This window comes from Arachis ipaensis, chromosome B3 (assembly GCF_059453495.1).
Source record: "Arachis ipaensis isolate K30076 ecotype BB chromosome B3, ASM5945349v1, whole genome shotgun sequence".
Classification (NCBI taxonomy): domain Eukaryota; kingdom Viridiplantae; phylum Streptophyta; class Magnoliopsida; order Fabales; family Fabaceae; genus Arachis; species Arachis ipaensis.
Genome location: NC_142438.1, coordinates 137,434,812 through 137,450,164, shown reverse-complemented (window position 1 = coordinate 137,450,164; position 15,353 = coordinate 137,434,812). Strand labels below are relative to the sequence as shown.

Below are 15,353 nucleotides of genomic sequence, written 5' to 3'. Positions count from 1 at the left end.
ATCAGTGAAAGCTTTAGATAAGTATTCCATACCTATATCAGTTTGTAATGCTTTAATACAGTGTCTAGTTTGCTTCTCAATATATGTCTTATAATTTTGAAATGCTAGCAATGTTTGAGATTTGTTTTCAAGAAGGAAAATACAAGTGAATTTTGAGAAAAAATCAACAAAACATATGTAATATTTAAAACCATTTCTGGAAGTGATTGAGACTGGTCCCCAAAAATCACTAAAAACAAATTCTAGAGGTTGAGTATAAATAGAGTCAATCACAGTAAAAGGTAAACGATGCGTTTTTGCTTAAGGGCAAATTTCACAATTATGTTGAGATGCAGAAACAGAATTAGTATGAATAGAACATAAACTCATATACACCTTTTATTTTTGTCATGATATTACTTATTTCAAAAATTTATACATATAAAAAAAATCACATGAATTGTTATACATATAACAATTCTTATTATTGTTTAATTCAGGAATGTTTATATGTTGGACTTATTTGGGTTTTGAGAAAAAAGGAGATTTAAACCAATGAACTTAATTGATTTAGTTGGATTGAATAAATTTTTTTTGTAAATAAACCAAATCAATTTGTACCGCTTAAATTCGGATGTAGATAAAATCGTTAGAATGGAGCATTGACAGAATTGATGGAAAAAAGCGCATATCAAACTGTCAGAAAAGTTGCAAATTGCTTGAAAAGTGACGAACTGTCAAAAAGATGTGGAACTATCGGAAAGATAGTGAACTACTGAAAAATTGTTGAATATGTGGCAAACTGCATAAAGAACCTACCAGAAGTTGGTAAACTATCAAAAAGTGACGAAAAACAACTAATTTTTACATGAGAATAAGTTAAAACCCTACAAAGATAAAAAAAATAACAAAATTGAAGTAGAAATTGTAAAAATGAAAGACATAATAAAAAAAAGACATAAAAAAAATTTAGGTAATATCTACTCAAAAATGATACATTAACCGTCACGTCAGCACTGTGTATGAAAATCCTATGCCAGCACGTGAGAGAATGCGTGAGCTACAGATAGAATATCCAATAAGCAGTTAGTATTTGTAAATGAGTATGTAGAGACTATACTATTTGAATTATAACTCATTGATTATGTAATAAATATTTAAAACATAAAACTTGAGTCTTTTAACAAAAAATTTGTATTGGATAAAATTTGAACAACTGTGTCGGATCCCATCGGCAGCTGGAAGAAGCCTGGAATCATTTCGGCCACACACGCACTTGCAGTCTTCCAAATAAATTAGAATAACAATCTTTGTGAAAAATTAATTAATTAATTAATTAAATGCAAAAAGGGTGATCATCATCGAACCCCTTAGCTTTCTCCTTATCAAGAATATATTGCCACTGCTTTTTGTTTGAGGGATGCCGGAAATGATTCCTCGCGTCTATTTTTAGTACGTGCTTGGAAAATAATAATAAACACAGAATATTTATCGAAATTAATCTTTAACAAATCTCAGATAAGATATTTTAATTTCTAATAAATTTTTATTATTTTAGAAGTCTTAAAAATGTACACATGTCGGATAAATTATTCTCTCTATCATTTGTAACAAAGAAAAATTAATAGGAATATTAAATAAATAAATTTTTAACAAATTTTATTATAATTCAATTAAGTTTTCGATGAATATTTTTATAAGACAAATGAGTTCTTTTTATAAAAGAACTAATTCGTCTTGATAACTTATAAAGTAATAAAGATTTATTAAGGATCAAAATATTAAATTTAAAATCTTTTAAATATCAATTTAAGAATTTAATCAAACATAAATATTTAAGTGTTATTTAAATATTATGGTTAAGTATGATTTTGGTTCCTAATATAGAGGCTGAAAATTTATTTCGTTTCTGACTTTTTTTGGCTACAAAATAGTTTGAAAGGTTTAACTTAGTTTTAAAATCGTTATTCGGATGAAAATACCCCTCCCTTCTTCTTTCTCAAAATCAACCAGAAGTAGAAGCGCAAAGGCACAAACAAACACAGAAACAGAAGTAGACAAAAATAGAAAACAGAAGTAGAATAACAACAATCAAACAACAACAACTAAAAGAATAACAACAACAATAACAATGGATCATGAAATCAGAGCAACAACAAAAGCAGCACTAGAAGTAGAAGCAGACAGAAACAGAAGCAACCAGAAGCATCAACAACAACAATGGAATAAAAGGAATAAACAGAAGCAACCAAAAGTATCAACAACAACAAGAAATAAACAGAAGCAAAACACCTTCCTTTAAATTTAAAAAATTAAAGAAAAAAGAAAAAAAATTGAAATAGCACTGCAGGGACCTCGAGGCGGTGGTTGGGGAGGAGGGGCTGCGGCAGTTAACTGAGGAGAGCTGCGGTGGTGTTGGTGGATCGCGTGGAAAGGACTGCAGCAGTGGTGTGGCGATGCCGCAAATTGCGATGAGAACGGCGATGCGGTGGTGGCAGGCTGCAAATCATGACGAGGAGGGCGCTATGGTGGTCGGCGGCGCTGCGAATCGCAAAGAGGGTAGGGATGTGGCGACAAAAACGGCTCCGTTCCTCTCTTCTCTTTCTCTCTCTTTGCTCTCTTCTCTCTTGCCGTTAGTGTGATTGTGTGCTGAGGAAAAAAGGAACATCGGCGAGAAAGCAACGGCGGCAACGTGGAGATTATATTCCCCACCTTCCCTTCCCCCTTCTCCTCTTCCTTGGAAACAACACCCCCTCTCCCAAAGTGCGACCTTCCCTTTTCTCTTTTTCCATTTTCTTTTTTTTTTAATAATTTTTTAGATAAGGCTAATTTGGTAATAAAAATAAAAGAAATTCGATAAAAATATTATTTTAAAACTAAGTTAAACCTTCAAGATCATTTTATAGCGAAAAAAAGATCGAAGACAAAATAAATTTTTGACCTCTACATTAAAGACCAAAATCATAGTTAACCTAAATATTACGCTGTAGAATAAAAATAACGAGTATAGTTATCGTTGCAATTGAGTATTGATTAAGTTCTACTACATGCATATTCACATTTGTATTTCCATATATACCATATATAATAAGAATATTGAAATTTAGAAAAGATTGGTGTATAAATATTTCTTTTAAAATATATTTTGTTATATATGATTTATAAAAAATTATTTGTTAATTTATGAATTTAATTCATAATTTATTTTAATATAACATATTTAATATCTTAATTATAATCACATTTTCTTATTATTATTTATTTTTAATTTATAAAAAGGTAAATTTAATAGGCACATTTAATATACTAATACTAATTAACGATAGTACAGTTCTGCATATATATTCCAAATAAGAATGACAATTTAAAGTAATGAATTATGCCAGAGGTCACTTTATCAAAGTAAAATGTCGTATTTATAATGTTTTGAAACGATAGCTTGAAATTTTCTTTCTCAAACTATAATGTTTTGAAAACTTATAATAAAAACGGTAGACATACAGGAATTAATTTATTTTTTTTAAATCGATAATTAGCTAATAAAATAATAAATAAAAAGGTTAAGAAAGAAAATATTTAATATTTTTTAATAATAATTTTATATGATTAAAAATATGTACCTTGACAAATTTATGTTAATGACATGCCAATCTAGAATTATAACATATAAGTGTTACGTTAGCTTAAAATTGTTATTTTAACATATCTATTAACAATGTTAATTCTTAACAATATTATTAAAATATATTTAAAATATTAGAAATTAAATAAAAAACAAATTAAAATAGCATCGATTAAAATTTTCAAAAACTTTAGTCAATGCTATCTCTTTTCAATACTATAGCTCTGTCGAATATATAATGTTTTCTACTAAATAAGTCATAAAAGGTAATATCGTTGTGAAGTCGTTGTTGTCGTCATGGCTTTCCCCCTATTTACAGTAGAAAATATTTTAATGATTAATCTTTTATAATATTGCTACTTTTTAATACAAAGATTAGTTGAGAACCGATTACCACTTCTTTAATTTGTTCATTATTTTTATCAAATTCTAAACTGTTAAATTATAAAAATAGATTTAATTTTGATTTACTTATAACATAAAATATTTTACAAAATCACCAAATTATATTCGATCTTTTACGCGATCAATTTATGTACAAACTAAATTTATTGTAGAACACATAATAATTTGTTCATTCACGTGATCAATATAAAAAATAATTATTTTTACTGACGTGTCATTATGTAATTTGTTGTACACTTATATGTGTAAAACTGTTTTATATTGACAGTATATTAATATTAAATTCTATAAAAATTTAATTAAAATTTTGATAAAATAATAAAGATCTATTAAATAATAAATTTTATCACAAATGATATTTTTCTTTTTGTTCATTATTTTAGAAAGATTATGGAATATAAAAAATAATATCGATCTCAAATATTTTTCATTAAATACTATATCTCTTTTTGTGTGACCAGATTTTAACAAGGAATTACTAAACCATTATTCTATTGATGTCAAGTTAATAAATATTTTCAAACAACCAAATAAATTGTGAAAAATATCATTCTTGGCATTGAAATTAAAACCTTTAGCCAAAAAAAGAATAGATAATGTATCTAATAATTTGGGCTCCACTCAATTAACCGTAGGTCTTGTACGGAAAAAGCTGCGCGAAAAAATTCCAAAAAGGTTATGTATTTTTTTTTTCTTACATGAGATTTATAATTATATATGTGAACAGAACAAGAATTATGCGAGCCATCAACATAAATAAATAAAAGAGGTTATTATTATATGCGAGCAAAGCAAAGGTGCCTTCAATTCTTTCCTTCACTTTTTTTTTTAACCTTTAATTTATTGGACCCTAATTTGTTTATTTAACAGTGAAAGAAGCGATCCATATTGTTCAAGTGAGGATTCCCTTTCATCTTTTATCAGTTTATGTACAAACTAAAAGAACAAAAGGAACCATAGTCCGTAGATTCCACTGATCAGAGATGCAATGATTGGAGCTTGAGTTGAGGAGGTAGGGTAAGGTTGATATAAATAGGGTACAAGATAGCTATTATTATGTGTTCCGCAATTTCAATTACACTAATATGCATGTAAGTATATATATATAACAACTAAACATAATGAGATCAATTACTAATTAATCATCATAAATTATCTCTCCTAAAAATTTAAATCTTTAAATAATACATAAATAATTGTATAGTTGTATACATAACAGTTCAATATATTCAAGTTTGCTATTAAAAAAATAAACATTTAAATTAATTTCCAAAAAATTTCAAATTAAGTACTTTAGTCCTAAAAGTTACTGTTATAAAACATATTAGTCTTTTTGTCCTTTTTAATTAAAATTTTAATTAAAAAAATACACTCTAACACAAATTAATCATCTTCAAGAGGTAGTGAAGTAAATATCGAGTTTTGAGATGGTTTTTGTACCATATTTTAGAAACGAATTCATCTCGTTACCGTTTTAACAGAGTTCTAGTTAGTTAAATTTTATCTTAATGATTGCTTCAAGGAGGTTAACAGTCGCAACAAATATGGACCAATTTTTAAGATGGTTAGGTATGTATAAATGATATATTTTGCAGGTAATTTTATTTTTTGTTTTTATTTATCTTATTTTTTCAATAAGTTGTCTTTACTTAACAATTTTTTTTTATGATTATTGTTTTAACATAAATAATTATTTATCTTACATGACTCTTTCGTAAGAATATATTTTTTAATTTGTCTTTTAGTGATTAAATTCTAATTTTTTAAGTTATTAAAATTCTAATATCATGTTGTAAAAGTATTTATTTAAAAAATTAAATAAATGAATAAATCTACATAAATAATTATATATCTTACCATAATAATTTCTCGTGACATGTGTTCTAATATGTTAAAGAAAATTTTGTTATATTTTTTCGCTGTATTACAATTTTAAAAGCTTATTTTTCTTACAATTTAAGGCAGTTCTCCATATGGAATTACATATTCAAGATTTGGGAAGACACCTAATGTATTATGTGTCCGATATCTGGATATATTTGGTTCAATGGCTAACATGCTTAAAAATGCTCAATAACCAGGCTAAATAAAACCATATTACGTTGGTCATTTAGTTAGGTAATATGTAGAATTAAGGTTCTAACCAGCCCCCTACCTTTATTATTGTTCGGTAATGCTGAGAATTTTGTATTATGTTTGCTATGTATGAGTTATCCGGATTTGAATCCTCTAAAGTTTGAATTTCACTTTAGAAAATAAAGTGTGATCTTTTACCCTTAAATAATTTCTCTTTCATATTTATTATTGGTCCCACCTATGAAATTAATGGTGAAAAATCACACTTTATTCTCTAAAATGAAATTCAAATTTTAAAGAATTCAAATTCGAGTTATCTATACTAGCTAGTACAATTTTATTAATTTTGTACGAGTATATGATTAGTTCATATAAAAGTATAAAACTGCGCTTGTAAATAACTAATTTTGACACTCAAACTTAAAATTACATAAAAGTAAAAAAAAAAAAATTGTATTATAGACACTTCACATCAATTTATATTTTAATAAATATAGTTAGTTATCTTCTATAATGGTCCATGTCAATTGTTTATAGTAATAAATTAGAGTCCATTTAAAATTTGTTCATGCATCTGTTGGGAATTATTAAATAACCTGACAGGCATATTAGTCTTTGGTGTTGCTGGTACAGGCTCAAAACTACTTGTATGTCGAATTAATTTGGGAAAGAAATTGAATTTTTATGAGCACTCTTTCTGGCTGAAAATTAACAGGAGGGGGGGCATGTTTACACTACAACCTGGCCCCCCGGGAGGTCTAGACAACCTAAATGATGTTTTATTTATCCTTTAGTTTAATTCAGGAAACCTACTGTACTCATTTTTGTCTTTCTAATTCGAATATCATCAACACCACTTGTCAACATTATATTATTTCTTGCATTTCATTCAACTTAAAAAGTTGAAATATTATTCTTTTTTACATATATTTTTATTAGTCTCAAAACTCATTTTTAAAAATTAAAATCACAGGTAAAATTTTTTTGTCTACCAATCAAGTAAATTAATGTTAGTGGACTGTGTAGACATGAACATTGATCTGAGCTGAGCTGATCCACATACTGTGTCTGTGATTCTGTTCTCTCTCTAATGTAAGCTCTCATCTTTTTTTATTTTTTATTTTTTTATTTATTGTTCTGGTCTTTGATTTACATATTTCAGCAACTTTGTTTTCCCAAGGAAAAAAATATATCAAACTCCCCAGCAAACATTTTATTCTATTTTCTATTTTTTAAAAATTTTAAAAATAAAAATCGGCATCACCATTTTATTTTTTTACGAAATTTAAAAAGTAAAATTGCGGCGTCTTCCAATTTAATACAATATACATAATGAATATTTTGGAGGATGAACCCAATATTAAAAAAAGTTTTTCTCTAATTTATGATTCATTGTGATTATTAAAAAAAATATATATTAATTAGGCATCTTTGCGTCCCTACTCTCTACTACTTGTATCATAAAAAATTTGATTATAAAAAAAAAATCTTTGAAATTGTTCTCCTTTTTAGTTGCCTTAATAACCATAAAAGCCACTTACTCACACTCCTCACTTACTACTCGCTTATCAATTATCATATTGCTACAACTCAAGGAGCAAACAAGCTTAAACGCTAAACACCGGAACAATCAGAGACGTAAGGCCGCGGCTGCTTCCGTCCATGGAGGACGAAATGTACGGAGTCCCGCCATCGTCGACGACGGTGTACTCAGACAGGGCGCCGTTGACACCGGACAACCTAATATTCCCTGTTGAGTACCACAGCTTCCTGATGTCCACCGGCGCTCGGATTCCTATGTTCGGATCCGACGAGCTTCTCTCGGCTGCAGCCTCCGGCGTAACGGCCATCACAGAAGCGGAACCCTCTTCCAACATCGTCGTCCCCGAAATCCTTCAGCGTCACCACTCCCACGACGCCGCTTCTTCCTCTCACATGAAGGCCAAAATCGCTTCTCACCCTTACTACCCTCGCCTCCTCCAAGCCTACATCGATTGCCAGAAGGTAACTGATTGTAACCGTTTCTATTTGGTAACTAACTCGAAATACTTGAGTTTCAGTTTTCTGTTTCTATTTTTATTTTTGAATTAGTTAATATGGTTGACGGTTATGAAAGGAAGTCCGTTGGGGTTTCAGGTGGGAGCGCCTCCAGAGATAGCAAGTTTGTTAGAGGAGATACAGCGAGAAAACGACCTTTGCAAGGGGGACGTGAATTCCACGTGCATAGGAGCCGATCCCGAGCTCGACGAGTTCATGGTCCCCCCACACTCCCTCCCTCTTCCATATTATTTTCCCTATTTCTTCAAATTCACATGCTTGTTTATTTGTTTTTTAATTGAGGATTTTATTTTTTCCCCCCTCGGGGTGGTTGTAGGAAACATACTGTGACATGCTGGTGAAGTATAAGTGCGATCTGACTCGGCCTTTCGAGGAAGCGAGCAGCTTCCTCAACAAGATCGAAACGCAGCTCAGCAATCTCTGCTGCACAGGTGCTTCCGCTCCAGCATCACTTTCCGGTCAGTCTTTATCACCCTACCTACTATTAGCTCTTCTATTTCACTCCCACTCCCACTCCCACTCCCAGTACTCCCCCCCTCTCCTCTTTTCTCTTTCAGCCTTCTCGCTGCACCATCGTTGATATCTGTGCACCAATTACTCTCTCTCTCTCTCTCTCTCTCATTTTATGTGGAAAATTAATTAATTAAAATGGTGTTTATAATATACATTCGCAGGGTTTAATTAAGCCTAATCCATGGTTTTCTTCCTTAGATTGACCAAGTGATCTAGTATCACTAGACACGCAGGCCGCAGCTTTTTTAGACTTTAATAAGGGAAAAACCCTAATCAACCTTGTTAACCAGCAATCATCTCTCTCCTTCTCTCTCTCTCTCACACACACACACACACGCAGAGGAGATATTTCCTTGTGCAGTTAATGCGTTGTAACTTTAAAATCCCCTTGTGTGTATGTGATTAATTTCACTGCGAGACAGTAACTACCTTGGTTCCTTCCGAGTTTTAAAAGAAAAGTTTTAACTTTTTGGTCATTCATGGCAGGTCAACAATGTTTAGATCTTTATTAGCTTTATTTATTTTTTTATTTCTATATTTATACAAGTCCTTTCATTGTTACATGGGCCCTTGATGTAGTCTTGAATTAATAGGTAGGCTCGTTGGACTTATATTGAATTCTCAGTCTTTATGATCAGATCACATTTTCTTTTTTGCTTCCTGCTAGTGGTGAAATGAATTTCTGGAACAACGGACTTTGCAAATGACTTTTCAGTTTCGTTATTGATGTAGTTCAGATATACACCTCTCACTAACCAATGAATACACCTATGTTTTCAAAACTCCCAATCGTCATAAATGGCTTTCATCTTCACATATGTTTGGCACTGTATGTCCTTCAAAATATTTACTTATTAGCTTGTTTAATTATCTGGCCATGATTTATGCTGAGGATAATATAACTTATTAGGTGTCAATTAAGTATGATTTATATATGATCCATTGTAATGCATGGATACATTTTTAATTTCTTTCACTTGTGATTATGTTGTTTTCTTTATTTTCACTTCCTTTGTTTTTGCCGTGGCTACTTTGTTATGGAATTTTTTTACTATTTCAAAAACTAGTGCAATTTATAAAAAAAAAAAGGTGTCTTTGTTGTTATTTGGCACTTGACATTGTTTTACAAATTAAAGTAGATTATATTACTGCTTAAGACAGGACTAAGTAGATTAGAGTTTATTATTTATTAGCTTAGGGCAGTTAATACACATGACCTATTTATTATGATATTGCTACAAGCTTCCAATGTGCTGCTTTTGGATTTAAATTTGATGGACATAAATTATCTGACTGTATTATGGTGTTTGTTCTCATCATTCTTTTATTATAGTGCGAGTTACAATAGAGCTCAAATTGTGGGACAATATAAAAACGTTTCTTGGGATTTTCTCTGTAAAGGGGCTGATGTTGTCATTCTGCAAAACAGTGTCAAATTTTGCATTTTACAGCATGTTTGGCGTTCTTACACTCAAAACAACCAAATTTAAGAATTTCTTATTTGTTATGCTCTCATCTGTACATTCTTGCTACTGAATGTTGATTAGGTTTGTATTATTTTTAACCTATAATAAATCGCTTATTTTTATTCAAACAGAAGTAGATTTGATATACTTTGTAGTCACCAAAAAAAAAGATTTGATATACTTTGTGTTTTGTTGAATTAATGATTGGTTTATGCACTTTGAGTATCATATATTTTTGACCGAAAATTCATTCCAGTTTACTCACTTATAGCTGACATACTATAGATTGTACTAATTAATATGTAATAGTTTAATTATATTCAGTTTATGTTAATGATGGTGAGGTTGGGTTATAGTTGGCAACTAGACAACTATATCCCATTGTGTTTATGTTTGAAAGTCTTGGTTGCCTTTCAAGTTTCTTTGTACTATATATTCTACACAATAATGCTATGTTGAGTTTTGTGTTTCTAAAAAAAACTCAAGAGGTATTTAGTATTAGTGAGGCATTTGCTATGTGTGGATTGATAAACACTAACGGTTATGTACCTTGAAATGTTGGCTTAGTTTGTTGGTATGTTTTTGTTCTGTGGATAAGTATCCTTTCTTAATCTTTACCAGTTCTTATTCAAGCGAAGGATACATTTATTGTGACAGAGAAACAAAGATAATATAAATAGTTCTGTGCTGTACTCCTTTGTACTCGATGTCTGTCTCCATCTCCACTAGAGAAGTATAAAGTGATTAAAGTTATCTGTTTCAGTCATGCGTACTTTGTGATTTTGAACCTTCAAAACTTATCTGGTCATGCATGTTCTGTGAATTTGAACATTCTTTATTCTAGTTCTAGATGTTCTCATTTAGCTACTACCAAATAAGCTAACTTTCATGGAACGTCGATTGCATGTTACTTCAAACTATTTTTGTGCTGTGCAATATATTTTCTGTATTACAGTAAGGTAGGTTATAACATTTTTTTGCGTTAAAAAAAGAAAGATTTGATTATTGTGCACAAATAAAGTAGTTTATATAAATATGATAGGAAAAAGTGACATGCAGATGCAGCAGTATCTATCTAAAATTGGGATATCTAACGATGAAATAAAAAGGACGACCTGACAAATGTTGGGCAGTTTTAGGAAGAAATAAAAAAAGGTTAATTAATTCAAATTGTGTATAAAAATACAGAAATGAGAGAGAAACGTAAAATTGGAGGCTGGCAGCGGGTGATTTTGGAATTACAGCTTTCGCATTTCACGTGCACACCCGCTGTTTTTCTGTAATGGTAGAAACGTTATTAGCCATTATACAATCAGGTATACCCCCATTTTAGACCTTCCCCACAGGCACTCTGTAATTGTAGAAACGTTTTTGCATTATTTTACTTTTCATTATCTCTTTTAATACAAAAAGTTAAAAATGGTATACAAAAGTCAGTACATAGAAGCTTTTTCATTTATTTTTTGGGTTAAAGACTCTGGAAGTTATTTGTCAGAGGATACATGGGGTTTGGTCAAATTCGCAGTCAGTTATTGTTGGACAGTTATTTGTATTTGGGATGAAGTTTGTAAATGAGAGTTTGTTTAAAATTAATTTTGATTAAAAATGAGTTGGTGTTAACGTGGTTTTTGTTTGTCAATTTTTACATGAAATCAGGGTGAAAACTCAGGTCAACTTCACGTGAAGTTGACTGCACCTAAATTTTCATCCAAAGTGAATTATAGTAAACTAACTGTTTGGATTATATTACTCAAAGCTAATGGGCTAGTAAGTTTTGTGATTTGTAACCATCAATTATCTATCATTATTGTTTTTAATGGTACGAGATTACATTTAATGGTGTGAGATTATTTACTTTTTTTTTTTGTTTTTTTACTGGTTAAGTATTGGTCATATTTTAATAAAAATATTAGCCCCTATATTTTTTCTTACTCAAAATCACTCTTAAAAATGAAAATTATTGAAAAATACATAAATTTAAATAATTATTTTATATTATCTTATTATTTTATTTTAGATATTTAAATAAATTCTAATATTCATTTCTAGTACTTTTGTACTCTTTAGTATTTTCTTAACTAGAAATTTTTACTATTAAAGATTCTAATATAATTTTTATGTTAGTTTTTTTATTTAATTCGATCTTTCTAATAGGATTAATATAATCATAATATAAACTAAAAAAAATAACAAGAACGTCAAAAAAATAAAATTTATATAAACAATAAATAATAAGAACTCTATAAAAAATAGGTGAATGTTATTCTATCCTCTTTAAAGTAACATGTAAGTTACCTTTTCCACTATTTTATTGCGCTTCCCAAGTATCACTGTCTCATTGGTGTTTCGTTTTCTCATTCCAAATCATTCTTCTAGAAAAGGTACGCCAACTCTCTCTAATTGCGTTTACTCTTCCCCACTCTTTCGTCGTGGTCATTACGCCTCCCAAGCATCATCGTCTCATTGGGTGTTTTATTTTCTCTTCCCAAATCATTCTTCCAGAAAAGGGTCTCCCAAACATCACCATTTCATTGGGTGTTTTGTTTTCTCTTCCCAAATCATATTTTTAGAAAAGGTACTCTAACTCTCTCTAATTACGTTTACTCCTCTTCATTGTACTCCTTTGTCGTCGTTGTTACGCCTCTCAAGTATCACCGTCTTATTGGATGTCTTGTTTTCTCTTCCCAAATCATTCTTCTAGAAAAGGTACTCCAACTCTCTCTAATTGCGTTTACTCCTTTCCACTCCTTTGTCATCGTTGTTGTGCCTCCTAAGTATCACCATCTTATCGGGTGTTTCATGTTCTTCTTCTGTCAGGCGTCACCATCTTCTAAAGATATTATTAACTCTCATGAGATTAAAGTAACTTAGTTTAAAATAAATATCCAATTAGAATATGACACATCTTACATGTTACTTTAGAGAGGGTAGGATAGCATTCACCTAAAAAATAATATGTATGAGAGTATTAATGAAAATTATAAAAAGAAAAAATAATAAAATTCACTGTATCAACAATAAACAATGAAGGACAAAATTAATAAATAAAAAGTAAACATGAATTTCTATCTTTAGGTGAAACATAGGTTAGACTAGAAGAAAAAAAAAACAGCCAATCAAAAGTGAAGTTTTCAAAAAAACTAAACATGAGTTTGAAGCTCCAAATGCCAAGTCAAATACACTCGAATTTGGATCTTCTAAATTTTAAATTTTTACCTGAGAAGGTAAAGTATGATTTCTCACTCTTAAACGGCTTTTTTTGTGTTCCACCTATAAAATAAATGGTAAAAGATTATACTTTACCCTCTCAAGTAAAATTCAAAATTTAGAGAATTCAAATCCTTTAACGATTGATTAAGAGTCAAGACTAGAAATGAAGGGTATCATCTTTTGATACAGGATTAATGTATAAATTAGTCCTGAAAAATGAGTTGTTTTTAAATTTAAAGGTTTTATAAAATCAAGTTAGTCTTTTAAATATTACAAATTAATTCCTTTCGTTATTTCATTAGCATTTTAAATCAATAATTGATGACATGACAACATATATAATACAAGGACAAAAATAATTAATTTGTAATCTTTGAATGATCAATTTAATTGATAAAATATTTAAAGGATGAATTTAAAGAACATGTTATCTTTTAGGGTTAATTTGACAGTTAATTCTTTGATATATGAATATGATCACCAATTAACCTGTCTTTCCTCTTCTCCTAGTAGTATATCGGAGTAGTTCCTGTTGAACATTCATTTAGAACCATGAGATTAGAGTGACGATGAATTCTTATTTCCAATTGTACTGTACTATAACCAAGAATGATACTTGATAGATACATGTGAAATTCTAAATGAGTAATACTTAATCAGAAGACTTCTTTCTACACTTAGTAGTAAATTCTAAAGGGAACACTTCAAAGTTATGGATACCTTAGCTTTTACATTGATTCTTGTTGGATGCAATGAAAAAGGACACCTGTAAAATTTGCTGTTGTTGACTGAAGCACGAAAATGGAAAAGGTTTATGCGTGGAGGGTCCTGGTGAATGGATTGGTGGATGCGAGGACCCGTGTTATTTTTGTTCATAGTTTATCCGTACTGTTTGATTTACGTCACTGTCAAAATTAGATCGAGTGGGTGTGGTTGGGGGGTGAACAGCTTCAGAATCTGACAATGGATGGAACCTGGCACTGAGGAGGACTGAGACTGAGGGTGGTGCCTTTACTTTCCCAACCTAGGTGTGCTTTGCTCTCTCCAAACCCTTGTCTCTTCCCCTCGCTACACAAGACTAGAGAAAATAATACTAATCTACTCTATCTACTATTATTAACTCGACTGGATTTAAGTGAGGTTCACGTTTTAATAAAAATTAATGTATGGTTCCTTTTTCATGTTCTTCTGTTAGCAAGAGCAATAATTGAAATTGCATTCTCATATAACACTGTAGATGATGATGGGGGTGCATCATCGGAGGAATATTTAAGTGGTGGTGGTGGTGGAGATGCTGATACTCAAGATGGGCAATCACAATCACAGTCACGGGTTGAAGATCGCGATCTTAAGGATAAGCTCTTACGCAAGTTTGGTAGTCACATTAGTTCTTTGAAATTTGAGTTCTCAAAGAAGAAAAAAAGGGGCAAGCTACCCAAAGACGCTAGGCAAACTCTCCTTCAGTGGTGGAACATACACTACAAATGGCCCTATCCAACGGTAAATATATAATTAATTAAACATATGCAACCTTGAATTTTGCATGTTAATGTGTGGTGGTGTTGTATATGACTTAGGAAGCTGATAAGGTTGCACTGGCGAAGTCGACAGGACTAGATCAGAAGCAAATTAACAATTGGTTTATTAATCAAAGAAAGCGTCATTGGAAACCCTCGGAGAACATGCAGTTTAATTTCTACGAAGGATGATCGATCTCAGTGAATTATCAACTGTATATTCCTAATTAATTAATAATTATTGCTTGTGTAAATTTATGTCGAAAGCGCCGATCTAAGGATTTATGACTCTGACATGCTTACTTATTCCCCACAAAAAGAATGGGGAATGATAGTATAAATTGTTTGCGTGACATGTATTCTTGATAAATGGCTACTCAGTACTACTCACATTGTGAAATGTAATTTGGAATTTCTGTTTCGTATAACGTGGTTCATGATTATTATAAAGATTTGGGATTTACACATTCAAATTACTAGTTTGGTCAGTAGATGACAAGGAACAGT

General features: G+C 30.6%; 1 protein-coding gene across 1 annotated transcript; it reads left to right on the top strand.

Annotated features, from left to right (window-relative positions):
* The first annotated feature begins 7,557 nt into the window (after positions 1-7,557).
* LOC107634700 (homeobox protein knotted-1-like 6) lies at positions 7,558-15,319 on the top strand. Its single transcript, XM_016338127.3, has 5 exons — positions 7,558-8,086; positions 8,219-8,338; positions 8,457-8,598; positions 14,567-14,829; positions 14,907-15,319. Exons 1-5 carry the CDS (start codon positions 7,745-7,747, stop codon positions 15,036-15,038), a joined length of 999 nt encoding a protein of 332 aa, XP_016193613.1. The 5' UTR covers positions 7,558-7,744; the 3' UTR covers positions 15,039-15,319.
* The last annotated feature ends 34 nt before the right edge of the window (positions 15,320-15,353 follow it).